Source organism: Atta cephalotes (assembly GCF_000143395.1).
Source record: "Atta cephalotes unplaced genomic scaffold scaffold00029, whole genome shotgun sequence".
Classification (NCBI taxonomy): domain Eukaryota; kingdom Metazoa; phylum Arthropoda; class Insecta; order Hymenoptera; family Formicidae; genus Atta; species Atta cephalotes.
In genome coordinates this window covers 208279-235412 of record NW_012130093.1, presented here as the reverse complement: position 1 = coordinate 235412, position 27134 = coordinate 208279, and the positions used below count along the sequence as shown (strand labels likewise).

Below are 27134 nucleotides of genomic sequence, written 5' to 3'. Positions count from 1 at the left end.
ATATANATATATATATATATGTATGGTATATATATATATATATTGGTATATATAAATATATATATATACCAAAAATTGAAAATGATTCTAATCGAAATAATCGATTAGAATCATCGCTATATATCATGGTGAAAGAAGACAAGTGAGACAACGCGCATAACGGCAATTCGTAACAATCAGTTAGTCAATCAAATTTGGGTCATAAATTTTGATTTTATCGCATATTGACCGCAGCACAAACTCTTACATAATGCATAAGGGAATCAACATATCGAAATTTTTCTTTTCCAAGAAATGGGAGGAAAGAAAAGATTCTGATTAGTTGATTCGTTTATGCATTATGCATTAAGCAAAAATCTGTGCTGTGGCCTTAAGCGAGGAGCACAGATAAAAAATTCAACCAATCAGAGTTCTTTATTTCATGGAAAGGAAGGAAACGGAAGACTTTAATTAGTTTATTTTCTTATGCATTACGTGTTATGCGTTATGCAAGAGTCTGTGTTCCCCGCTGTATCCCTCAAATTGTCTCACCTATCTTCTTCCATCATGGCTACATATTATAAATTACGTTTACATGACTGGATTTACATCAAAGTTATAATGATATTATGAAACTGGCTAGTCATAGCTATTCTCTGAAGAATAGAACTGTGATTGGCCAGTTTTATAACATCGATGTTATAACTTCAGTGTGAAGGTACCATTTCATGGGATGCTGAAAAGCAAATGTGTTACGTGACCATCTTTCTACTGCGTCAAAGTGACAAGCAAAATAGACAGGGATCATACAAGTCGGAAATACAGAGATAAATACAAAAAAGAAGAACACGACAAAATGATTAATTTTAGATTTAAACAAGATAAAAGCTAAAGAGAAGGTAAGTATTTATTTATAAATAAGTTTATCATATTAATTGTTTATTTTAAAATTATTCAATTTTTTTAATTCTTTTTCATTCTAAAATAAAAAGTTAGATTAAATCTGCAGAATATAAATAAATACCCAAATAGCAATGTGTCTGTCTTGTTGCTGGCATGCTGCTTGCTAAGTATGTGTTGCTACCAGAATTATAGCAACTGAGTCTTCATTTGTGGGCAATTTTCACGATAAGATAACATTGAGCAACTTACCAGCAATTTGCCGACAACTTTAAAATTGTCATAAAAATTTTTATTGCCATAATGTTACCACAATAATATGCAGCATCATACAATGCTGTCATATTGTCAAAAATAAAAGATAACATTGCAGCTATCTTGCTATTAAACTGCTGGCAGTACATATGCACATTGTTGTCTGCATGTTGTTACAATGTGGGTATATTTGAAATCGTTGAAGACAAATCTACGGCAAATTATCAGCATCATAAGCAATCACAGATTTGCACGATTTTGCTGAGACGCGCTATCTGGGTATATATCTATTAATTTGGATGAAAGTATCGAAATCAATAAAGATATAAATAAAAATTATATATTTGTAAAATCTAATTTCAATAGTTATTTGACACTAATATCCATTTTATCAAAAAAAATTTTAAAAACAAACGCGTTTATATTAAATTAGAAATTATACTATGCAATATATTTTTTTATCAATATAATAATTTTCGTAATTTTCGAAAATATTAATTTTAAATATTTAGTACAAATTTTACACAATATTGAAAATTAATTTTAAATATCATTTTCATATCTTTTTTATCAAATTCCGTAATAATGTCAAGTATCCAAATTAGTTCATAAGTGTATATTTTCTATATTTTTATTCTATCATTGCAAAATAAGACTAAAGACTAGACTGCTGCTGACACTGACTTGACTCTTAAAATTGAACACTAACTCTTTAATCCTTTTCATGCACTTTTCAGCGACAACTTCGATTACGTGACCCACTTTGACGCTGAAAATGAGCGTCGAGCGTCAGCATGAAAAGGCATCTTAATCGAGCTATGTAAACGTAGTCATAGATTTTCGACTGATTCTTTTTCTTATTTCAAACTCGAAATTATTCTATATTATCATGTATATATACAGCAGATAAAATGGACAAGAATAATCTTGAAACTTTCCATTGATATTTCACATAATTCTATCGTTATTGAAGAAGTTGGCATCGCATACAAGATTATGGATATTATAACTATTTTATATTCTGGATAAAAAAAGTAAAAGAACTTGTACACGCCACACGTAACGAGACAAAGAAGAAAAAGATTAAAATTATTTATTTGTGTGCATATCACATATGACGAATGTGCGAGCAAACTTATTATAGCAAGCGAATATGCACAATGACTAGTCAGGAAAAAGAGACGATTATTACAGAACTTATTTATGTTTTGTTTACGGGGGGGAGAGGGGGAGGTACGTCTTTCTATTATACTGTCGTTATCCGAGTGGATTCTGTGGCTATTTCTGTATAGCAATCTATCGTTTCTAATTTACCCTGCTCCTCGTTCGATTTAGTTTTGGCCGCTTGCGATGGAATGTCTGAGTTTGGATTGTAGTTGAAAGGCGATACGATTGCTGAAGCTGGCATCCGCATGTCGCTACTGCTGTCCTCTGCTGTTGTCATTGAGTCCACTCGAATAAAGGAACCAAGTCTGGATATTCTTTTGGTGAGATCCGCTTCTGCTGCGAGGTCAGCACTCGGTTGCTTCTTCATTAGAATATCACTCAACTGTGTGATTTCCCGTTTGTACGTTTCTTGTACAGAAGATTTCACTGGTATCTTGCAAGGCGCTTCATAGGCATTTATATCTGTAAAATCGCAAGAATTCCTGTACTTGAGACCGTCACATTCTATCTGCGTGCCTAAAACTGGTTGTTGGTTGGATTTGGATTTGTAGGATATCTCGCTGTTACTGCCATTCTCCTGGGAAATTCCCTCGAACGTGGAACTGCGGAATAGTCTGTATGCTGGCGGATTATTAAACGTGCCAGCGGTTGCGACGTTTACCTCGGTGGCGCTATTAGTGGGCCTTATCCATTGCCTAGTGTCCGGTTTCTCGAAACGCTGCTTATTCTTGTTCTCCTCGACCTTCTTCCAAAGATTCGCAATCTTACTCGTTGCCTCCTTCGCCAACTTACGATTTTGTACGCTCATAGGTGAATTAGAAATTATACTGGAATTACTATTAGATCGTTGTGTCAGTGGATTGATCTTTCGCACAGTTTTGTCATTCTGTAACACATTACCGTTAACAATTTTTGTTGATATACCTATTTTTCCAGATGATATTTTTTTCGATACCATTAACAATCCTTTAGATGATTGTATCTTTTTGGAACTGTTAACCATAATTTTTGGCTGATACTCTTGTTGCGTTTTCACGGAAATGGATTTGGATTTTCCCGTTGCCGAATATATTCTTGATGAAACATCTCTAATTGGTTTGGCGATCTTCGTCTTTATTGGGGAAGATGACGCGGAATGCACTGTCGGTGCATTGTCTACCTCTGGCTCGTCCTTTGTAAAAGTTCCTTGACGTTCTAATAGCTTAATTGGGACTTCTGACGATTTGCTATCGTTTTGATAGTTCGATGAGCAAGCCGGAGGTGTACTATGACGCTTAGTAGGTTTAGTGGAAATTAACATGGATCCCCTTTGAGGTATGGAGGCCCTTTTGGAAACAGTCGCTAAATTTCGTGTCTTCTTCTCTACGTCCACAGAAAGCGAAGTTCTCTTCATATTAGATTTCGGAGAGTCCTTCATAGCAACCATTGTACTATTATTATTCTTTCGCAAAATAATAGCTCTAGTAGCTCTAACAATAGGTGAAGTATTGCTGCGGCCTATTGGTATCCCGCTGACAGGGTTTACTTGCTTCAATGGCGAGGATTGTGGGGTCGGCTTTCGTGTTATTGGGTTGGAATATAGTGCCTTTCTTCGCCCTCGAATAGCTTTTGGACTTTCTGGCTCAGATTTATCTGTCCCAGTGGAATCCATACTCGGATCTCGATCTAATGTTGACGGCTTGATTATTCGTGCCTTTTTTGGTTCTTGTCCTTTATCAACACAATTGAATTCCTCATCACTGCCTGAATCAACTGGGTTTGTCAAGCTCAGATTCTCATAAGCGATTTCTATATGCTCGTTTTGCAATTCCTCATTATCAATATTCGCCATGGGAATTTGGGTATCGTTATCGTATTGTGTACTTATTAATTTTTTTGAAAGTCCATTTACGAAACGTATTCTTAGATTATGATTTGACTCGGAATCATTCAATGCCAAAGTAGTCTCGCAACGCAAAGTATTTGCGGTCGAATCATTAATTTTATTTGATTCATTTAGAGTGTTTAGCATGGTGGCATTCTGTTCTAGCATGCTTTGAATTTCCTCCTGTACATATTCTTGCGCACTTGCTTGCCCCTCTTCCATTATATTAACGATCGAAGCTTGATGTTCAGAATTGCATTCGATCTCTTTGAACACGGTTTCTGAATTGTTCAACGTTCTTGTACGATATCTCTCCTTGTTTTCTTGCGAATCCCCGTATTTCCTTCTCATTGCTTTACACACGGGCAATTTCGTAAGCATAGGAATTGAAGACTTGACGGGGAATATAACTTCCTGTTTCTCAACAGCGTTGAGCTCTTCAATGGTCTTAGTTTGAACTACGTTCAGATCCGGAAAAGGATTCTCTAGTACTTGTGTCTGGAATCTCGCTCTATTCTCTGCCCTGCGTTGTTTTGGCGTTAGTTTCGAGAAAGGAGAACATTTTCTATTTGGAATTCTATTATCCGCATCGTTGACAATATCGTCTTGTTTTCGTCGTTCTTCCTCTTTTTTCTTGATGATTTCTGCGGCAATGGTATATGTCTTGTATCTCTCTTTCGCTAAGTTTCGTTTTTGTTTCGGAGTTAAATAGCTTTTCGAATGCGATCGTTTCTTCGGCGTCGATTCTGCGGAACTGCTGACGCAATTTTCAGATGAGATTGGCGTGACTACCTTGTCAGTATCGTTCTCTGCTTCATCAATCACCTCCGCTATGATCGAGTGCACTACTTCATCAGTATGCAACTCCATATCTATACACAAAGTGTCGCTGCACATGATGTCGGTAGTTGTTTCCATCGTGGATTCGTCCATTTCAGTCACCTCATTGAAAAAGGACGGTGGATTGATATTCTCCAAATATTCACTCAGGCTGTTATTCGTACTGTTTTGCATACCCTCGACATAACGCATGCATGTCATGGACAGCACGTTGGCAACTGGTTTCAGCATTTCGAACACTACTGGATCGCTGCCAGTCAAATTATGTGAGTCTTGTTCTTTCGAATCCGCGATCTCCGATGTAATGCTAGCCACGCTTAACATGCTATTCTCCATATCACCTACATCCGGTAGTTCGTCCATCATGGATGGTGGTTTGACATTCTCCAAATGTGAGCTGGTGCATTCGTTCAGCAGATTTTCCAAGCTAGTCGTGTGGCTCTGACCTTGACCCAATGCTCGCTTAGCTACCACGCCAATTGGCAAGGATTTCTTTCGTACGTTACGAGAATCATTGAAATTTCTCACTGGCGCCGGTGGCAGCGACGTAGAATAACACCTATCTCGGTTGATCAACGTCTCAATGTTGTCAGCAGTGCCAGCGTAACTTGCCGTCAGTGAAAATAAACTTCCCATCGAGGACGGCGGTTTGATCGCCTCGATGGATATCAGACTCGTTGTTTCGAGCTCATTCTGGTTATTTATCTCTGCGTCCACCGCTTCTGCTAATTTGATAGCCTCGCGTTGGATGATTTTTGACTCTGTCATATTAATCTGCTCGGTATTTTCTGATATAGTAGTACGCTGATCTTCCTGTGCGTCGCTGTTGAATGAAGCAACCAACGGTGCACTCATGCTGATGCTGGGAAAGGAAATGTCATTGGGCGAATCCTCATTCCATGTGTCGCACGTTAGACTCTGTTTCATTGTACCGGAATCTCGTTCACGTATCGCTTCAGTTTGTTGAACCAGTGTTGCAGTCAATCGATCTAATGAAGCAATCATAGCATCGGGATCTCTCTGTCGTCTATATGTCTCTTCTTTTGTATGTTTTTCTATGCAGTCACGATGAAGAACATCTAGGGTTCTCATGATTTCAAAGGTTGTTTCTGGTTTACCGTTCATATTATCTTCAATCTCAGTTTCATCATTATTTTTTTCTTTTATAATGTCCATTTGTTTGTTGTATAGCTTTAATTGTGATTTAATATAATCTGCGTTACTTTGGTTCAATGTGATGTTACCTTCGGATTTTATACCAGATTGAATACATAGTTTTAAAAGTGCATGTTCAGACTGCTCGACAGAATCGATCGATTCGCTGCTTTCAGAATCTTTTGATTGCTTCATAAATGGTATATCTGTGAGTCGAACATCAATTATTGCTTCGTCTACTCTAATGGAGTTATTTTGATCTCTGCCACGTTCATCAATTATGACAAAATCATTGGAAACGTTTTTATCTAAAGATGTATTAGATGTCTGTAATATAGATATTGCCTCTTCTGAGAAATTATTGCTGAAATTATTACCATTTACTGTTTTCATGGTCGTAGTGTTATTTGATTTCTCATTATGTATATTATTCATGTTTGTCGTTATCTGTGAACAAAATACTTTTTAAAATATAATTAAAATAAGTATATATAATATATATAATATAGTATATAATTATATATAATATAGTGTTATGAAAAATTAATATTAAAAAATCAGTCAGAAATATTCTTACTGTTTCCGATTGAAGATTTTTTTTAGATAGTTTTTCATTATTATCTTTTTTGTCTTCTCTATTCTTCTTTGTCAAAATGTTTTCAGCTGTGGTTTCATGAGACTCTATATACTTTACATTAAACGGTGAACTATTGGACATTACAATTCCTTTATGCTCGACTTGATTTAAAGCAAGACTAGTTTGATATCGAGTCAGATTAGTTTCTAATCGAGGAAGTTTTTCGAGATTATTTCCTATAAAGGAATGTCTATGCCTATAAAATAAGATAATTTCGTGAAAATTGTAAAATAACAAATTATGTAAGTGTCACAGTAATCATTTTACCGATTATTTTGCATTCCAATATTAATACAAGCAGCTAGTAAATCCTCATCATCCTCGTCTCCGTCGCTAACTTGATCTATATATATCCAGAAAAATTTTGTGTTTACTGAATTAGTCTATTTTTCCACAATTTTCGCGGAATTATATGTATTACTTACATCCAGAATCGTTATTGGAAATCTTTAAACTAATATTGTCAGCTAAGAATTCAATGTCATTCAATGGTAAATCTTTATTTATTTTATTTGGTTTGGAGTCTACAAATTTATATTATTTGTGAGGAAATTTATTAAGTCTGTTTAAGTTATACGAAATATTTAGGCTAAGTAAAATGTTTTAAATTACCAAGACTATTAATCCTAGAGCTGGATTCCCCATTATGATCGTCATTATATTCAGAATTTCCTAATATCATTGAAATTGGCGTCGTTCTTACACTGCGTAAATATCACGCAAATAATTATTAAAAAACACACACATATTCTAATATAATAATTCATTATTTAAAGCTTGAATTCTACATAAATATGAAGTATCATGGTTATTTAGAAAGCATAATTACCTTGATTGACTTTGCACAATTGCATCTTCTCGATTTTTTTGCTTGCCTTGATCTTCAAGATATGGTAACAAACGATTTGCACTTTCATCGTCCGTAAGATGTGTTACATCTCGTAAATTCAACTCCATTTTCGATTTGGCAAAATCGTTCAGATTTTTTGGTACGTTCGTCAAGGACGACGCTTTGCATTCACTATGATCTTCTACATGTCTTGCCTTATATCGTTCTGGTAATTTTTTCAACAAGCTCCTTATACGACTATCATCCTGCAGATCAGAAGCGGAAGTAGCTCTGGACGAGTTCAAGGATGCACGCGGCGTTCCCTCCGTGTAGTAAGTTTTGATTGTATCTTCGTGCTGAAGTTCTTGATCATTGCCTGAGAAGAAATCGGATTGCTTCTCGTCGTCTATAGTTTGCTCGCCATACCGCAAACTATAATCGGTTGGTTGATCCAAATCTGTTTCAGCATAATCACCGAATAAATTATCGTCCGGGCTTTGAATGATCATTGCGGACGATATTGTTTTTTGAACACTATTTAACGTGTCATGTTGGCGCAATAAGATCTTTCTCGTGCTTTCTTTCATAGAAGGAACATCAGACAAGTCGGAGGTTGGCTTTGAATTGTCGACAATTGCATTTGTGGTTGTTCGATAATCCAATTTAATATGAACAGTCGCTTCAACTTCCTCGGACACGCTAGATTGACTATCAGCTTTGGATAAGGATGACATTTGATCGATCAGAGATATGTTGTTTTCGATGGAAGAGTGTAACGAGATCTGAGTGGGTTCTTGATTAGGCACTGTGGCCCATGATATAGTAGAATTCGTGCATTTCAGCTTGTTTAATGTCGAACCGAAAACATCGGAAGGTTTTAATTGTTCCGGTATTGCGTTTTTATAACACAGGGTGTATTTTCTCTCGGAGGAAGTGGTTCTCGGATGAATATCGCCACATACATCGTTGTTGCAGAATCCGATAGCAGAATGCAACGATGAGGATTGTTGCTTGATCTGCGAATCGGTGGGCGATATACCATTCAGAACATGACGATTTACCCGTTCGAATATAGTGTCGGAATGGGTGCTCGTCACAGAACGCATCGAATCTCTACTCTCGCTCCTGGCTACTCCATTGCATTTGATAGTAGACGTGCTAGGCTGACTGTGCAACTGATAAGAGCGCAATCTGTGAGTATTGATCCCAAGAAAGCTATGATCAAGTTTGAATGTGAATTTTTCGTTTTTGTTGGTTGGCGATGTGCTCGGCTCGATATTGTCGCACGTTTCCGCCAGATTCTGGTCGATTTCCTGCTCTAGAGCCCGCTGCCTGCGAGCGACCAGGCTTGGCAAGGTTGACAGTCCCAGTCCTCGAGCGGTAGAGTCTAAGTGGACGAGATTGTTACAACCAGGTCTAGCGCTCAATAGATTTTTTAAGGCTGCACTAGAACCCATCGAAATCATTTTGTGCTTGGAGTGAACGAGACTGCGTAACATCGGTACAGCGCCCAGATCCCAAAGGAGACGTTGATCCTGAGTACATCGCGCGGACAGATTCCAGAGCGCTCCGCAGGCATTACTGACTACTGTCAAGCTGGGCGATTTTAACTGTTGCAGGAGAACTTGTAGACAGCCCCTCTCTCTCACAATGGTTCGATAATCCTCTCGTACTGCCACATGGCTCGATACGTTTCTCAAAATACCACCGGCATTTTCGACTATCGCAAGCGTCTTAGACGGCGCCTTGTAGCTTAGCATATCTACAAGAAAGGCTAGAGCGCCATCCACAGCGCAGATATCCACTTTATTCGTGCTGCAGTGGGCCGACAAGTTCCACAGAGCGGATAGGATTGATTTGAGGGTGGATTCCTTGCGGCCTTCCATAGCGGCTTTCATCAGGCCTGTCACCGCACCTACTTCTCTCAGAGTCTGTTTGCTGTTACTATCGGCACGCCAGGATAGATTTCTTAAAACGCTCGCTGTCACTTGCCTCAGGTCATCGCTGGGACTTTTCAATTGCGAAACTAACGCCTTCATAAATTCCTTGAAGGAACAGAGCAGTGCCTTATTATTGCCATCGCCGAAAGTCAAGTTGGTCAATGCCATTCCTGCATATCGTCGCAATGTGATGCAATTTTGATCATCGCTTTCGCTACCATGAATCAAATGGTCCATCTCAATGAGTTCCGCGACGGCATGAAGGCCGCCCAGCTGGCACATTGCGTGGCGATGAGCTTCATCGAAAGATAGTTTCATAAGCGCAGCTATCGTCGTCGCAGGGTGTCCCCTCTCGAGGTCATCCGTGAGCTGATCCTGTTCCAAAGATATTCTCAGATTCTGACAATAGTCGCGCAATTGCTCGAGGAATCGAAGCACTCGTGCTTCCCGGCGACCAGCTCTCTCGTCACTTTTGGCATGCACCACGTTGTGTAATGCCTGCATAGCTCTATTTCGAGTGTCAGGATTTTGTCCAGGTGCGTGAATCAGTTGCACTAATAGCGGTAGGCAGCCTGACTGTCTCATTACCAGGCAACTGTCTATGGAAGTACTCATAGAAAGCAAAGTCGTGCTCATATCATCTCGACCATTCTTTTCGAGCATACCGAGAAGATTGTACACCACGTCCACCTTGGCATCTAATCGACGATGACCTTGCAGCTCTGTGGAGTTGTCTTCGAGACCCGCATTCGATGATGATGAGAAACTTATCACGCTGGCCACATCCTACATATGAACATAGAATTTGGAGCAATGTTTTCATTTTTCCAGATAACATGAAATCATTTTAAAAAATGCCATTTCTTAGACACCTCTTTAAAGAGACTTTCTGGAGTTCACATTATTTGGGATCATAATACACTGAATATTTTAAAATCACCATTCCTCCAAAACTACCGGATGTTCTTTTAACCATCAAAAGAATAGATGAAGGTTTTGGTATGCCGTATAGTACGAAAAATATTACAAATCGCAAATATAATTTACGTCGTTATAACTTACATTTTGTGTAGGAAGTGATGTGCTCTGCTGAGTCGGAAAGCCAATTTGCTGATTAGCCCATACGTCTCTTCTGATGGGCCATGTTCCACGATACAAAGACGGTAGTCTATGGCTAGGCAGGGAAGTGCTATTTTGTTTAGCTTCTTCCTCGCTGCTACCATCCTCATTGTAATATTTACTTCTCCTCAAGCATAACTATAATTGCAAAAGATTTTTTTCCCGATTTCTGATCTTGTATCACATGTAAGAATAGATTTTTGCGATTTTATTAATGTGATCTTTTCTTTCGTGACAGTTTTTCAAGCTCAACAAATGACATAATGCGGTCATTTTATGATGATACGATGATTTTTCTTGAAATATTTACATGTGTACACGATACAGAAAAATATTTGTTCATTAATTTTAAACGTAAAATTTGTGACTTCATTTATTGACATTTTACAATTAAATTACTTTACTCAAACGTTCGTGATTCAAATAAGATGTTTTTATATTTTCGAAAAATCAATCTCGGATAACATATACAAGAAGAAACATGCTGCAACTTGCTTGAAATTTTCAACACGTTCACAAATGAAAATGAATAAAGAAACAATGTAATGCAGACGAATTTTGGAGGATGATGACTTATAAAGAGTCAAACCCAGAAAAGAGAAAGACTCAGAAACGGGGCTCAGGGAGGAAAAGGAAATATGCGTACATGTGCGCGAAAAAGGAAAACGTAAGTGAGTGAGTGAATGAGTGAGTTAGAGAGGGAGAAAGAAAGAGGAAGGGGAGAAGAAGGGGAGAGAGAGAGGAGGAGAGAGAGAGAGAGAGAGAAGCGGACGGTGGATGACAAGTGCAAGACAGAGATGAAAGTCGAGGGCTTCCATAAAATCAATACGAGATATGTTAGTGAAGTGTATATTCGTGCGCCACGAGCCACGAGCATAAGGCAATTCGTAAAGCAGCGGTTTTCAACCTTCTTTTCACAGAGATTTTTATTAGAATTGAAAAAAAATGCATGATTTCAAAATGTAATGCATTGCAATTAGATGTAATCTTAATTTCTACATCTATATTAAAATTAGATTTGAAACAGTGATAATATTTACATGTTATTTAATTTTTTGAAATGCAGATTTTATGTAATTTCGAAGTTAATGTTATATTATTTACAGAGTCTGAATGGAATAGTTTGATAATTTAGACATAACAATTTTGTCTTGAATTAATAGTGTAAATCCAACGATGATATTAATATTGATATATAATACTACGTACATTATTCCAGGTATAAAATTCGAATTTATCATAAAATCAAGTCGCAGCACGATAAAGAGTTTCATTTTGGAAGAACCCTTCATGCACTAGAGAATTTAAAAATCACTCTCTTACGTATGAATATAAATATATTCGGAATACTTTACATAGATGCTGTTATGCACAATAAAAGATACTCTCATAAAAAAAGATGAAAAAGACGCTACCTCGGGACTTGGCGTTGTCGAGCATCGTTCGTCTTCCTCCTTAGTCTCCGGTTCCATGGCATCCTCCTTGCTAGTCTCAATGATAAGAGGACGATCCTGATAAATACACTGCAGTCTCGACGGCGCTGCGGCATCGACAGCGACGGCGCCCTTCACAGCGCATCTCTGTGAGGTGGCGGCAGCAACGACGGGGTTGAAAGACGCTGCTGCGGCGCCCGAGTCCAACCTGCGCGACAACAGGGGTGATGGCGACTGCCATCCTTTCTGTGTACTCCATACACTGGCGACGCCTTTCACTTCGATACCCGCCGCCGCTGTCGCTACCGTTGCCGCTGCCTCTATCGTCGACGATGAACCGCACGATACGCGACCCTCCGTTGTGCGCGGTCTGTCCCGGCGGGTTTTCGCGTTTTTCTGGAAAGAGAAGAGAAAAGAGAAAAGTGCATCAGCGCGGAAGCGAAAATGGTGAGCGAAAATAGTAAATATAAAGGGAAAGAGATCTTAGTTTCCTAAGACTCAAAATTTCATTAAAAAATGAATAATAAATAAATAAAAATTTAAACGAAAAATAAGAATCGAATTATAAATTAAGAAAAGAAACGATTATATTACATATTCGAATTCTGATCGTATATGTACAATTCGAAAAAATTGATTCTATATTCTTTTGGTAAAATAGTAATACGTTAACATTACATGTTTCAGCTGCAAGATCGAGCCTCAGATGTTCAATAATTATGACGTAGAAAAATAGATTGCAGTGAAAACAATAAACGTTGATTCGTGATGGGGAGAGAATGTTCAGTAAGCCATGAGTAATTTCCAGAGCGAACATAAGAGATTTGTTTTTTATTGCTGCACTCTCTGAACTGGTGCACACAATCCAATAAGTTGAAGTGAGACAAATATGCGTTTGTTTCACTTCAACTTATTGCACTGTGTACATCAGTTTCGAGAGTGCAGCAATAAAAAACAGATCTAATTGTTCACAGTTGATCGATTGTGTGGAGAATTGACTGTGTGGAGATTCGATATGATCAGTACATCGGTTTCGAGAGTGCAGCAATAAAAAACAGATCTAATTGTTTACAGTTGATCGATTGTGTGGAGAATTGACTGTGTGGAGATTCGATATGATCTGATGAATTTTTTTACATAAATTTTACTTTGAAGAAATTATTAATCTATATAATCTATTTCAATTCACAAAATTACGTGTGTGGTCGCAATAACAGACAGTATATAACTTTTTCATTTTGATGAATAAGTGAACCATTTCGATGAAATCATCACCTTAAACTCGCATTTTAATGAGCTAATTTATTCGAGCGTGTAAAAGGATTAAAAGAGAATACAATTTTTACTTTTTTGGGACCGGGGATTAATTTATTTATACATTTTATATATTTTTCTTCATGAAAACTGAAAATTATAATAATGACGCTATATTCAAGAAAAAATTGATATATTGAAACAAAATTAATAAAATTCTTTAATTCATATTGTTACAAAATCACTGTCAGTTACGTTCAGCGATTTAAAAACTATTCAGAGTTGTTGATTTATGTTTAAATTAGTTTTAATTAAAAACATCCCATATAGCACAGAAACTTGTAGTTACATTGCAGAAATGTTGCAATATATTGCAGCTTGCGCTGTAACATTATAGGTATTAGGAATTGTACTATAATACATATTACGGCGAAATTTTTAAAATCTTGCAGCATTGTAAGACATAAAAAAATATTTTAGCTTTTGAGTAATGAACTTAGCTTATTGGTTACCGCGTCGCATTTTGCTGCGTAGCAAATATTTCCATGTCCAATGCGGGAGCCATTAGAAATTATAATGTTCGTTAAAATATTTGTTTGAAATCTTGTCGCCGCCGTGCAATAAGATTTTTCAAACTTTATAATCAGCTTTCATAATTTTTTGGAAATTTGAATTTAAAAAATTCTTTGAATATTGCAAAGAAAATAAAATAAAATGTGTGGAGTTTTTTATTATTTCCATTTCACTACGCAATAAGAGCAGGATTGTAGTTGTGTATACATACTTATTAAACGTAAGTATAGTATAAAATTAGCATAAATATATAGCATATACGTACATCAGCTAAATTGTTCTTACGGTAATGGTTATGTCATTTATGTGTATAATAAATGTTTTTACTACGTGTGAGCAATGTGAAACATATTTTATATGTCAAGAAATAGTTGATAAAAGACATAAAATTTTATGTATGTATATAATGCAAATAAAGATAGTATAATATAATTATAATTCTACTTAAATAAATGTTTTTTAATGCGTTTATAATTTGCGAAAATTATCCTTTTAATATCGAATTAAATAGGATTTAATAACCAGGTATATTACACTTTTTAAATACGTTATTTGAAGAAATAGTAAACGTATTTTCTGTCTCATACATTGAGCGCAATTAATTTAAGATTTATTGGAAATGCATTTTACTTATAAAATAAAAAACATTTAAGAAACATTTGGAGAATATGATTGAAATCCGAATATGATCAAATTAAATAATCATACCTGAATTTTAATCCTATTCCGCAAATGTTTTTTAAATGTTTTTCATTCCATAAACAAAATAAATTTTTAACAAATCTTAAATTAATTGCGCCCAATGTATCAGATAGAAAATATATTTATCAAACATCGCCGCGGTGAAAGCGTATAAATCTAATATAATATATGTTCAATCTTTTATTAACATATTAGGTATGGGAAAAAATAGCGTTTTTTTAATGCCATCTAACGGGAAAAACGCCACGAACTTTTTCCCACACCTAATATTTAAAAAGTGTAACATATTTATTAAATTTTCAATACATTTACGTTATTTAAAAGGATACTTTTCATAAATTATAAATTAAAAAAACATTTACTTGAGCGTAACATTATATTATTTTTATTCGCATTGTGAAAGTACAATACATAAACTTTTGCTGTTCCATGATCTATTTTTCAATGTATAAAATATGTTTCGTATTTTGTACGTAATAAAATCTACTATTATAATACAGGGTGTCCCGAATTTAAATGTCTAAACTTTGGGAGCGTGTAGAGGATCGATAAACTAAGAAAATTGCCAAAAGTGTATCCATATATTAAATGAAATTATAATTTAGTAATCACTAAAATGAATATGAATAAATACCTTAAATCTTAAATTAACAAATCCAAAATTTCTTAAGTAAAAAAATAAAAGGTGTTTCAGACAATCAGTTGAAAATAAAGACAAAAAGAAATAAAACGATGTAATGTCTCTTCGGTGTTATGAAACATAATGAAATCACAAATTGAACATTCAAGGAAAGAAGGAAAAAATTGGTGAAAAGTAGTGAGAGGTGAAAAGTAAGAGGGGATAGAAGTATAGAAGAAGTCATAGAAGGAATGATAAAGAAAAAGAGGAATTAAGAAGAGGAGAGAGGATAATCTATAGATAAGATTCAGACAATGATTCTATGTCGTTTTGTTTATTTAAGCCCTGCTTTTGTCTTTTTATATATGTGAACTATTTCAGAAATCAATCTCTTATTGTAGGAAGATTCACTATCTAAAATTTTCATTCCATCTGAAATTGGAGTTGACATTAATACGGTAATCGGATGTGACAGATGGAGAATCCGTTTTTTTGTTGATATCTGAAATATGTTCACATATTTTCGTACTATTTTTTTTTATTTGGCCGATATAGCTAGCTTTGCAATCATCACATAAGATTTTATAGACCACATTTTGATTAGAAAATAATTTTAGCTTGTCCTTTTCTTTCTTTAAGAAACTTTTTAGAGTGTTGATAATGGAAAATATTAATTTACAATGAAACATGTTGGATATAGGTGAGAAAGAAGACTTTCGAAGATAGATTTAACATAAGGAATTGTGAAAAATTTTTCTTTGATTTGTGGGATATAGTCTGTTTATTATGTATGTGAAATTTTAATCGTTTTTCTATAATGGAAAAAATAAAGGAGAAAAGATAGCCATTATTAAGAAAAATATGAATTTTTCTATTAGATTATTATGTTGAAACCGAGGATGTAATAATAGAAATATTTTATCAAAATTAATAATTATGCCTCTTTTGTGACAAAAAGGGTGATTGGAAAAAAATTAACTTTCCAGAAAAATGTTATTTTGTGATATATTGAAAATAATTCTCTGACTATCAATAATTAAAGTCATGTCAAGAAAATTCAATCTATCATCGATGCTAACCTCCATAGTGAATTGTAACCGTGTATGTAAAGAATTAAAAATATTAAGTGTGTCATCAATATTATTAGAATATCTCTTACTTTCACCTCCCATTATTTTCCAACAATCTTTTTCTTCCTTCCTTGAATGTTCAATTTGTGATTTCATTACACCAAGTCTCATAACACCAAGGAGACATGACATCATTTTATTCCTTTTCGCATTGTCTCTATTTTCAACTGACTGTCTGTTCCTGAAATACGTTTTATTTTTTGACTTAAGAAATTTTGGGTTTGTTACATTTAAGATATTTATTCATATTAAATTTAGTGATTACTAAATTATAATTTCATTTAATATATGATATACTTTTGGCAATTTTAACTTTTATTGATTTTGCTTTGTATTATCTCAATATATTAGATTGTCTGTACACTATTCTTAACAATTTTTCCTTGTTGGTTTTTTTATTGTAACAATAATCTTACGCTGACATAATTCAGTTATATTCTACAGGATCGGATTCATTTCATGCGTTCTCTGTTTTTACCTCAAATCTAAGGATATTTAAGCTTCCTAGCAAACGAGAATGAATTGAAACGAATTAAAATGGATTCAGATTTTCAGAAATATTGATTCACGAATGTTAAAATGAATGCTTTTCAATTCTGAAAATTATGCATTTTTATTCATTCGTAGGAATTGCATGGAGCATATCCTTTTCAATCTAAAAATAATATTAGCTTTTTCTGCCTACACAAACACAATTGTGAATACTGTTCAATTCAAAATAGGAAATGCAGTTTTTCAGTTCAATTATATCTAATTGAATCTAATTGAATCTAATTAAATCCAAAAAAGTATTCGCTATTTAAAATACACATTCGGATAGAAAAAAATTTTAATCCATTTTAATCCATTCTCATTTGTTGAGTTATTATTTTACTATAATTGACAATATAAGCATTTCAATGATTGCAAATAGCTATTATTATGCGTATGTTTCTTTTTTCATATGTTTCAATTATAATTGTGAACATTATAATATTCGTTTTCCAGCATCTATTTTAGAGAGCAAAATAGAAAATTTATTATATTTTGTTTTTATCGATTGTAATAAATATGTATGTTTAACATTGAACATAATCCGAGTGTGATCGAAATGTTTGTTTACTGCTGGCATATTAGATTAAATTTTTATTTAACGATATATTTGATTCTTTTATTTTCAACTTTCACTTTTATGTTCAACTTCTATATTTCGACAGTTTATTTTATTTTACATAATATTTTTTGGCTCAGTCCCTTTTTTCATTTTTTTTTTAAATTATGAGACTTATTATTAATAGATAATTTAAAATGAATCTTTTTCAATCCTGAATACATTTTTATTCATTTCTAGAAATTGCATGAAACAAATATTTATTCCTTTTCAATCTTGAATGCATTTTTATTCATTGACTACATTTACACGACACTCTTAATCGGGTTTAATAACATCCATACTTATGAAATTGGTCAATCATAACTCCTCGAAAAAATGGAACGACTGTAATTGGCCAGTTTTATAATTACGAATGTTATTAAACCCGATTAAGGGTGCCGTGTAAAAGTAGTCATTATAAGGAATGGCATGGAGTATATTTCTATCCTTTTTAATCTAAAAGTAATATTATAATATTTTGTGTGCATTGTGAATACTATTCAATTCAAAATTATGAATAGAAAATGCATTTTTAATTCAATTGACTAAAAAAAGTTTTTATTTAAAAATGATGATAAATAATTATTGGGAGTACAAATTAGTTCGATCCCTAAAGATGGCTCCAGCTGTTGTGAATGGTTCATAGCGACAGCTGATTTTAGCGGTTTCAGAGAGGTTAAACGTTTGCTAATAATATTCAGTTTATTGCTTTGAATTTCACATAAAAACCTTGATTTTTACTATGTTTGAAATGTTGAATTTTGTGTTAACCAAGCAACATTTGCGGGAGGTTTTGATTTTCTGCTTTAATTGGAAGAAAAGCGGCTGAAGCCCATCGAATGCTTGTCGAAGTTTATGGTGACACCGCTCTAACTCATGTAGGGAATGGTTTCGACGTTTCAAAGATGGAGATTTCAACGTTGAAGATAAGCCTCGCTCTGGATAGTCAAAAAAATTCGAAGACAAAGAATTAGAGGCATTACTCGAAGAAGATCAGAGTCAAACACAAAAGGAGCTTGCAGAATCATTGGGGGTAACTCAACAAGCCGTTTCTATAATATTGAGAGCCATGGGAATGATTCAAAAATAAGGAAATTGGGTGCCTTATGAACTGAAACCGAGAGATATTGAAAGGCGATTTTTCACTTGCAAACAGCTGATTCAAAGACAACAGAGAAAAGATGTTTTACATCGGATTATGACTGGAGATGAGAAGTGGATATTCTACGACAAGATTCCAAGAAGAAAAAATACTACGCTAAGCCCGGTCAATCGTTGCCATCGACCTCAACATCAACACCACGGCCGAATATTGGTGGGACCAAAAGGGTCTTGTTTACTATGAGCTGCTGAAACCTGGCGATTCCATTACGGGCGATCGGTATCGGCTACAATTGATTCATTTGAGCCATGCATTACGAGAAAAACGGCCGGAATACGAGCAAAGACATGATAAAGTTATTCTTCTTCATGACAACGCTCGGCCTCATGTCGCTAAAGTCGTAAAAAAATATTTGGAAATGCTCATAGGATGTTTTACCGCACGCGCCGTATTCTCCGGACATTGCTCCTTCTGATTACTGGTTGTTCCGAAGGATGCAGCACGATTTGGCAAGTCACCGATTCAATTCTTTCGCAGAAATCGAAAATTGGCTCCAAAATTGGATCGCCTCCAAAGACGAATCATTTTTTCGAGATGGAATTCGAAAATTGCCTAAGAGATGGGAAAAAGTAGTAGGCAGCGATGGATAATACTTTAATGATCTGTTCATTCATTTTGTTTTGAAATAAATGCATTTTTGAATACAAAAAAACGGACCGAACTAATTTGTACTCCCAATATAAATGCTCCTTAATTTATTCTAATTATGAGTAGTTTTTCGTTTTAATCCAACTAAGTTCAAAAGTAACAAAAAACTTATAACATAAAAAATAATTCAGTTATGTTCTTTATTTCTCTTTGATTAGAAATAAAACGAATGATCGATGTGAACAGATTAGCAAACCAAACCGAACACATTCCGAATAGTACTCTGATTGCGGCACAAAATCAACCAAACGAGATTAGATTCTTACTCAATGTCGTCTCATAGTAATGTAAATTATTTATATTTCATTATATCTGTTAAATGATAATATTTTTTATTGTAACCATGTAATTTCGAGCGCTGGATTAGCTGCTGATTATAATTGGATTACACAATAAATAACATACTTATCAATTGAAGAAGTAATGTAACAGGTAACGCACAAGATTCACAATCTGGAGATCGATCCCAGATTCGAATCCTACTAAGGTCCCAGCAAACGAAAATGGATTAAAATTTTTTAATGCATACTTTAAATCCATGAAAATGGATTGAATAGATTGAAATAGATTGGATCCGAGCTGATACTAGTTTAATATTCAAAAAAAAGCATATTTAAGGATTACAAATTTTATTCATAAGATATTTATAATAATTATACCTGAAATTAACTACTTCAAATTGGTATTAAAAAAAACGCATCTTAGTCTTACCTACTACATCATTTCTTTAATTGATAAAAGTGTTATTCATTCTCTACTTCAATTACGACCAGCTAAACTAATAACAAAGTTATATAGATATAATAAAAATATCATTATTTAAGAGATATAATAAAATATAAATAATTTACATTTCTATTAGACAACATTGGGTAAGCGTCGGATAATCTCGCTTGGCCGATATCGCGCGCCATGATTAGCTTAATATTCGGTGTTCGACTTGGTTTGCAAGTATTCACATTGAATGCATTTCATATTCAGAATATTGAATTAAGCAATATTGACGTTGCACAGAAATTGCTGATATTATTAACTGAATTAAAAAACTGTACTTCCTATTCACAATTCTGAATTGAATAGTAGTTCATAAAGTACAGAAAATGCTAATATTTTTATATTTTTAGATTGAAAAGCATAGAGATATGCTCTATGCCAGTGCTCGTAAAGATTTGCACATTTCGAGCCGATTCCGGCGCGCTATCCCCATTATCGCTCGAAGCTCGACGGCCGATTATTGAATAGTTTCCGGTAGGCAAGAATTATTATGACAAAATGTTTTAGTGTTTGCTTTTTTTAAGAACATAAAAATTATTTTGCAAGAAAAATATTCTTTAATAACGTAAAATACGATCTCCACATACGTTTAAGCTACAGAGACGCTCCTGAGCCAAAGCATCAAGCCATGAGCGCCCGGCCGCCGAGCTTCAAGCGGTAGTGGGGGTAGCGCGCCGAAATGTGCAAATCTTTGCAAGCACTGCTCTATGCAATTCCTATAAATGAATAAAAATGCATTCAGGATTGAAAAGGCATAGACATTTGCTTTATGTAATTCCTATAAATGAATAAAAATGCATTCAAGATTGAAAAGAATTCATTTTAACATTCATGAATTTGTATTTCTGAAAATTTGAATTCATTTCAATCCATTTTCATGAATTTAAAGTACGTTCAAAAAATTTAAGTATATACAAATTAAGTTCAAAAAATTTCATAATACAAATTATTATAAATTCAAAAAATTTTAATCCATTTTAATTTATTCTCATTTACTAGGTATTCATTAAAAATATATTTCTCATTTTCTTAAATTTGAATTCAAGAAATGAATAAACTATTACGTATTGCTTCATCAATATGTATTTTATAGCTGCATAACATCAGCTCAGTTCGAATTTAAAAACCGAATAAATTATTGCTTTATTAATATTTTATATGATTGTATAATTCGTGATCACACAAGGGAAAATTGGAAATTTTCGTTGTCGGTTATATCCCATACACAGATCACAAAATGATTGCAGATATATCTCATTGCAATGTTGTAACATTGAAAATAGATTGCGCAATGTATTTGCAACATTGTTGTAATGTCATGGCATCATAAAAATGTCCACTTTCAGTGTTGCACTAATATCGTAGTAATGTTACAACGCAATGTATTTGCAACTATTATTAAAATAAATAAATATAATTCTTTTATTATTGTTGAATACAATTTAAAATACAATTTGCGATATAAATAAAATAAATATAGAAGAAGAATTAATCAATATATATTTTACAATATAAAAGTTTAAATTACAATATAAAGCTCCACAAATAAATGATAATGTAAGGAAATGCCTATGTGAGTTAACATAAGATATTCGTGTGTAATAATACATATATGAAAAATTTAACCTTTAGAGGGCCGAACTAATCACTTAAGCCAATGGAATACTTGTCGACTCCTAGTAACATAAACATTCAATATACATGAATTTTACATTAAAAAATTCAAAATTTTAAGGTAAAAATGCCAGCCCTCTAAAGGTTAAATACAGACGTTTCGTGTAATACGCATGTGTAAAACAGGATTATTATGCCATCTATTTACAAAAAATATGTTCAATTTAAAGTTTCACAATCAGAAATTCAAAACGCAAACGAATAAAAGTCTTGAACAGTCTAACAACTGAATTACTTAATTTTAAAATTTCAGACATACTTATACTATCAATATATAGACGATTGAAATTTAACATAAATCATCTCATGAAAAATATAATTAGGAAATTACCTTTCAACATATATAATGATTTCTTTTGTTCACAACATTTTTTACTAAATAGATTACATATTGCGAAGAGGAAATGTACATGCTAAATAAGTTAAATATTATTGCACAGTTCACAGTTGAAGAACAAAAAATGTTCACAGTTGAAGAAGAAAAAATAAATCTAAGTAAAGAGAGTAAAGACATATAGACTCTTATACCCTTTACTTAGATTTATTTTATTTGATAACAAGAATCTTTATATAATTTTATATAATTTCTTTATATAATTTCATGAAGAACAACCACATAATAATAATAATAATGCAATTTCTATTAATAATAATAATAATAATAATAATAAGAATAATAATAACAATAATAATAATACTCTTAACAAAAATAAATTTAATTTTGAAAGGCCGATTGAATCAGTTAATACTCAGACTTATGAAGTTAATTTTAATCCATCTAAATTTATTCAAATAAAGTTCAAATTTAAAACTCTCAATAATAATTCATAAATCTTTCAAGTGTGAATTTCTCCGCGAATGTTCAAAGTTTGTTATAACTAGGAAAAAATTTGTCTTCCTCCCCGCAATGTAGAATCTATCACATCAGAGTTCATCAAACATATTGAAAATAAAAATCCTATTAAAATTAAAAATCAATCATGTAAATACTTTTTTTGAGATAAATTTTTCCCATACTTACAGAATATTAAAAATATAACAAAATGCAGATCGAATATTGACGATGAGATTTTAGATTCCTTAAATGTTATACTAAATAATTCATTAAAGACAATCCACAAATACTGCTAACGCGTACAGAGGAAATGTTGTCATAGCTATGGACAAATTTAATTATATTAATAAAATGGAAACTTTATTATTATCAGACTGATACCTAATTGTTTGTAATTTAAAACGTAATCCGATCAACAAAATATTGGAGGATCTAAAATCATTCTTAAAAACTTTGAAACGACAAAAATTTGTGACCGACTATACATATAATTATCTTAATTCGACGAATGCAATATTACCGAGCATATGTGTTACCAAAAATCCATAAGATAGGCAACCCCTTACGAATTATTATATCATCCATAGAAAGCCCTTTGCATAATTTAGCGGTGTACTCTTTTTTTACATAGAATTTTAGACTCATGCCTTGAAGAACCAATAGGATATGTCAAAAATAACTTTTAATTAGCTAAAGAATATCTCAGATACACGTATTGGATATCCTTGTATCACTCGATGTTGTCTCTCCTTATACTAATGTCCCCGTAGATCTGGTCATTGAGAGTGTAAAAAGTCGTTAGTCAAACATAAAATTAATCTATCTAAAATTGAATTCATTAAAGCAATAAGATTAGTGCTCGATTCTATTTCGTTTTTAACAAGTATTATAAATAATCTTTCGGAGTACCTTTATAAAGTCCCCATCTATTCTTATCTCTTTTATTGCAGCGAATTTAGTTATGCAAGAGGGTTTTTCTTAATAAATTAAAATTCATTTTAAAATTTTATTACAAATAAAGACGATATTGCTCTATTCAGAAATAAAATATTGATGAATTATTATTTGACGCTTTCAATGATTTTTATCCCAGACTGAAATTCACAGTGAAACTGGGGGGCGACAGATTAAATTTCTTAGATTTAACTTTAATGAAAAAAGGAAACAAAATGATACATGATTGGTATTACAAACCGACTTTCTCGGCACGCTACTTGTTCTTTTCTTGCCATCCATTGTCCATCCATTATCCATCATAAAATAGGCACAATTATCAATTTAATTGACAGAGTAATTTTTTTGTCGCATCCTATACTTCATAACAAGAATTTCGAATTCATCATTAATATTTTGAGAAACGGACCCATTGGGATCTATCTAATTTTTAAAAATATCAAAAAAAGATTCCTATCTAAATTCAATTAATTTAATAACGAATTAGTGGTGAACAATAATAAACAAAATAAATGCAACAAAAAAATTACCTAAATTACCTATTTCACCATATCGTGTGTACCATCGCCAAATTCAAAAGATTTTTTTAAAAACAATCAGTTTATACATTTGGCCTACACGGAGATTAACAAATTAAGTTTCTTCATTAATAACGGATTAATAACGGATATGGCCCTTATGGGCTTAAAAATAGTAATAAATTCAAAAATTTTTTTAGTTTGAAAAATAATTTAATATAAAATCAAATTAAAGCACTGATTAGTGCATATATTAAAGTCCATAAAAAATTTTTTTTGTATTTTTTGAACAGAAAATGATGGTGACAGAATCTAGTATGTTTTTTTTGAACATGCTCCGGGGCTTTATATCTAGCATCCACAAATTTTGACTTAGAGTAAAAAAAAATTTTTTTTAATGTATATTAAAATACCTAGAGAAGTAAGGGTTTGTGAAAATATTGATATTTTTAAAAATGGCAGGTATTTGAAGTCATACTTGCATTTTTTGCTAAAAAAATTTTATGAAAAATTGTTCATAAAATAAAATATTTTTTATATATCGAAAAATCCTTATGTACTTTTCTGCGGAATGTGTCTAAAAAATTGAAATTAAAATTTGAACTCATTTGGATAAAAATTATTCAAATTATTTGTCAAGCCGATTTGAAAAACGTTGTTTCGAGAAAAACTGGTAACGCATTTTATGCATTTTAGATGCAAAAAAATACAAAAAAATTTTTTTATAAGCTTTAATATATGCACTAACTAGTGCTTTAATTTGATTTTATATTAAATTATTTTTTAAATTAAAAAAATTTTTTGAATTTATTGCTGTTTTTATACTCGCTAGAGTGGCCATACTCCTTACCTATAAATTATCAGTTCATGTTCTAAGATAGTATATAAGATTAATTGTTAAGATTGTTCTGCATCCTACATGGATCAGACAAATGATTGTTAAAGACAAGAATAAATAAACATCGGAACTAATAGAAATATTAATAGAAACACAGCAAATCTGTCATCACTGAACATAGAGTCAAGCATAATCATGATTTTGACTGGAACAATGTTTCGATTTTAGATGAAAAAAACTATAATAAAAGATTAATTTCAGAGACAATTTTTATTAAAAAACAAAAAAATGATTTAAATCTACAAACTCGAATTTATTGAATCCCTTATATCGTGAATTGATCATGAAAATTTAAAGTTTCTTTGTTTTAAATTCTAGGTATTTATTAGTAATTTTATGTTTATATTTATTTTTATTTCTGTACTATTGGTTACGTTCTCATACTTTCGTTATTGCATTCTGATCTCACACTCAATAATGACATCTCTTTATATTCACATTGTATTGTAACAGACCATCGTTAATCTGAATTTAATGTAAATTTTTTAGAGAATGTGACTTATATAATTGTAAATTTTAATCATACCATTTTATTTTATCGATTCATTTTTGGTGAAGTACATAGTCAGTTTGTATCCGACAAAATATAACAGACGACATAAAAGTTTTCAATTATTGATAATAATTTAATTGACAGCTATTGACAGATATTGACGGATAATTTGACGGCTTAGCAATTAAACACATTATTTTATATTTCTATGGATGGCAACATTTTTATATTGAAGAGAACCCAATACTAGGGTCAAAACGTCTGTATTTAAAATTTTAATATATGTATTATTATACGAATATCTTGTGTTGACTCACATAGATATTTCCTTATATTATCATTATTGAATATATATTTTATATTATAATAATATTTTGTGCTTAATTGTAAATTTTATGTGCAGGTATATATACAAGAGTCGTTTGAAAAGTTTTGAGCCTCAACATGAAAATGGCATTACTCAAAACCATTCTGGTCTACTAAAATCATACATTTTGCAAGATACTTGTGAAAATTGTAGTCATTTTGGATGCTAGAGTTGTTGTTTGACAGTTGATGTCAATATTTTTGTAAAAATGGAAAAAATCGAATATCGACGATCGCTATAATAAAAATATGTTGAAAAAAATTTATGAATTGCGGTTCGAATTAACTACTTACTGTATTCATCAGATCTGATCCCCAACGACTTTTTCTTGTTTTCTAGGTTTCAAAGTTAGGTTCACAGGGATCTTGCAAAACATGTACGATATGAAGCTTTAAAGTTATAGAATCTAAGTGTCTGCTATATCTCTAAAATAATTATAAAGATGCTTTTTTTTATGAATAAAACTCCTTAGAGAAACCCTCTCCGATGACCTTGAACTTGACATATGTTATCAAGATCATGATCCTGAGTGACCTCCAACAGATTTTGGCCGTCCTTCGTTAAAAAGTTATGAACAAAAAAAATTTGAAAAATAAAGTCTCTTTTCTATTACATGAAACAAAAATTCTTTACTTCAAAATATATATTACGATTTTCCACGAGAAGCCATTCTCACCTTCGACTCTCATCTCTCCCCCTCCCCCCCTGCCTCAGAGGCGCACGACTCTCACATTCGACTCTCATCTCTCCCTCCCCCCGCAAAGAAGCATGTCGTATATAGATTGAGATCGATTTTACAATAGTAGGGGGGGAGGGGGGGAGTCGAAGATGAGAGTCATCATCCTGAAAGACCTCCAGCACATTTTATGTGATTTCCTGCAAAAATTAAGTGGAGGACGGCATTGGTTTAGGAGATATGGTATATATAGTAGAAATAAGATATTTATTTTTTATTTTCGAAACTTTTTTTTGTTCATAACGAAGGACAAACAACCGCTAAAACTTGTTGGAAGTCACTCAGGGTTATGACTTTGATAACATATATCAAGATCAAGGTCATCGAAGAGAGTTCACCTAAACAGGAGTTTTATCCTTTATATAATAGGTCGGCGTATACATATAATCTTACATATTGAGTAATGTGCATGCGTGGGTGCATGCGTTGTGTGTGTGTGTGTGTGTGTGTGTGTGTGTGTGTGTGTGTGTGTGTGTGTGTGTGTGTGTGTGTGTGTGTGNGTGTGTGTGCGNGNGTGTGTGTGTGTGTGTGTGNGTGTGTGTGNGTG

General features: G+C 33.0%; 1 protein-coding gene across 1 annotated transcript in view; it reads right to left on the bottom strand.

The window, feature by feature from the left end:
• Positions 1-2380: 2380 nt before the first annotated feature.
• Positions 2381-27134, bottom strand: part of LOC105620768 — a 76974-nt gene continuing 52220 nt past the window's right edge. The window contains exons 2-9 of the mRNA XM_012202257.1: positions 12101-12514; positions 10629-10823; positions 7627-10352; positions 7410-7501; positions 7223-7321; positions 7065-7140; positions 6738-6993; positions 2381-6607 (exon numbers count right to left, since the gene is read on the bottom strand). Of these exons, the coding sequence (XP_012057647.1) occupies positions 2381-6607; positions 6738-6993; positions 7065-7140; positions 7223-7321; positions 7410-7501; positions 7627-10352; positions 10629-10823; positions 12101-12514 (8085 nt within the window). The remainder of the gene's footprint in view (positions 6608-6737; positions 6994-7064; positions 7141-7222; positions 7322-7409; positions 7502-7626; positions 10353-10628; positions 10824-12100; positions 12515-27134) is intronic.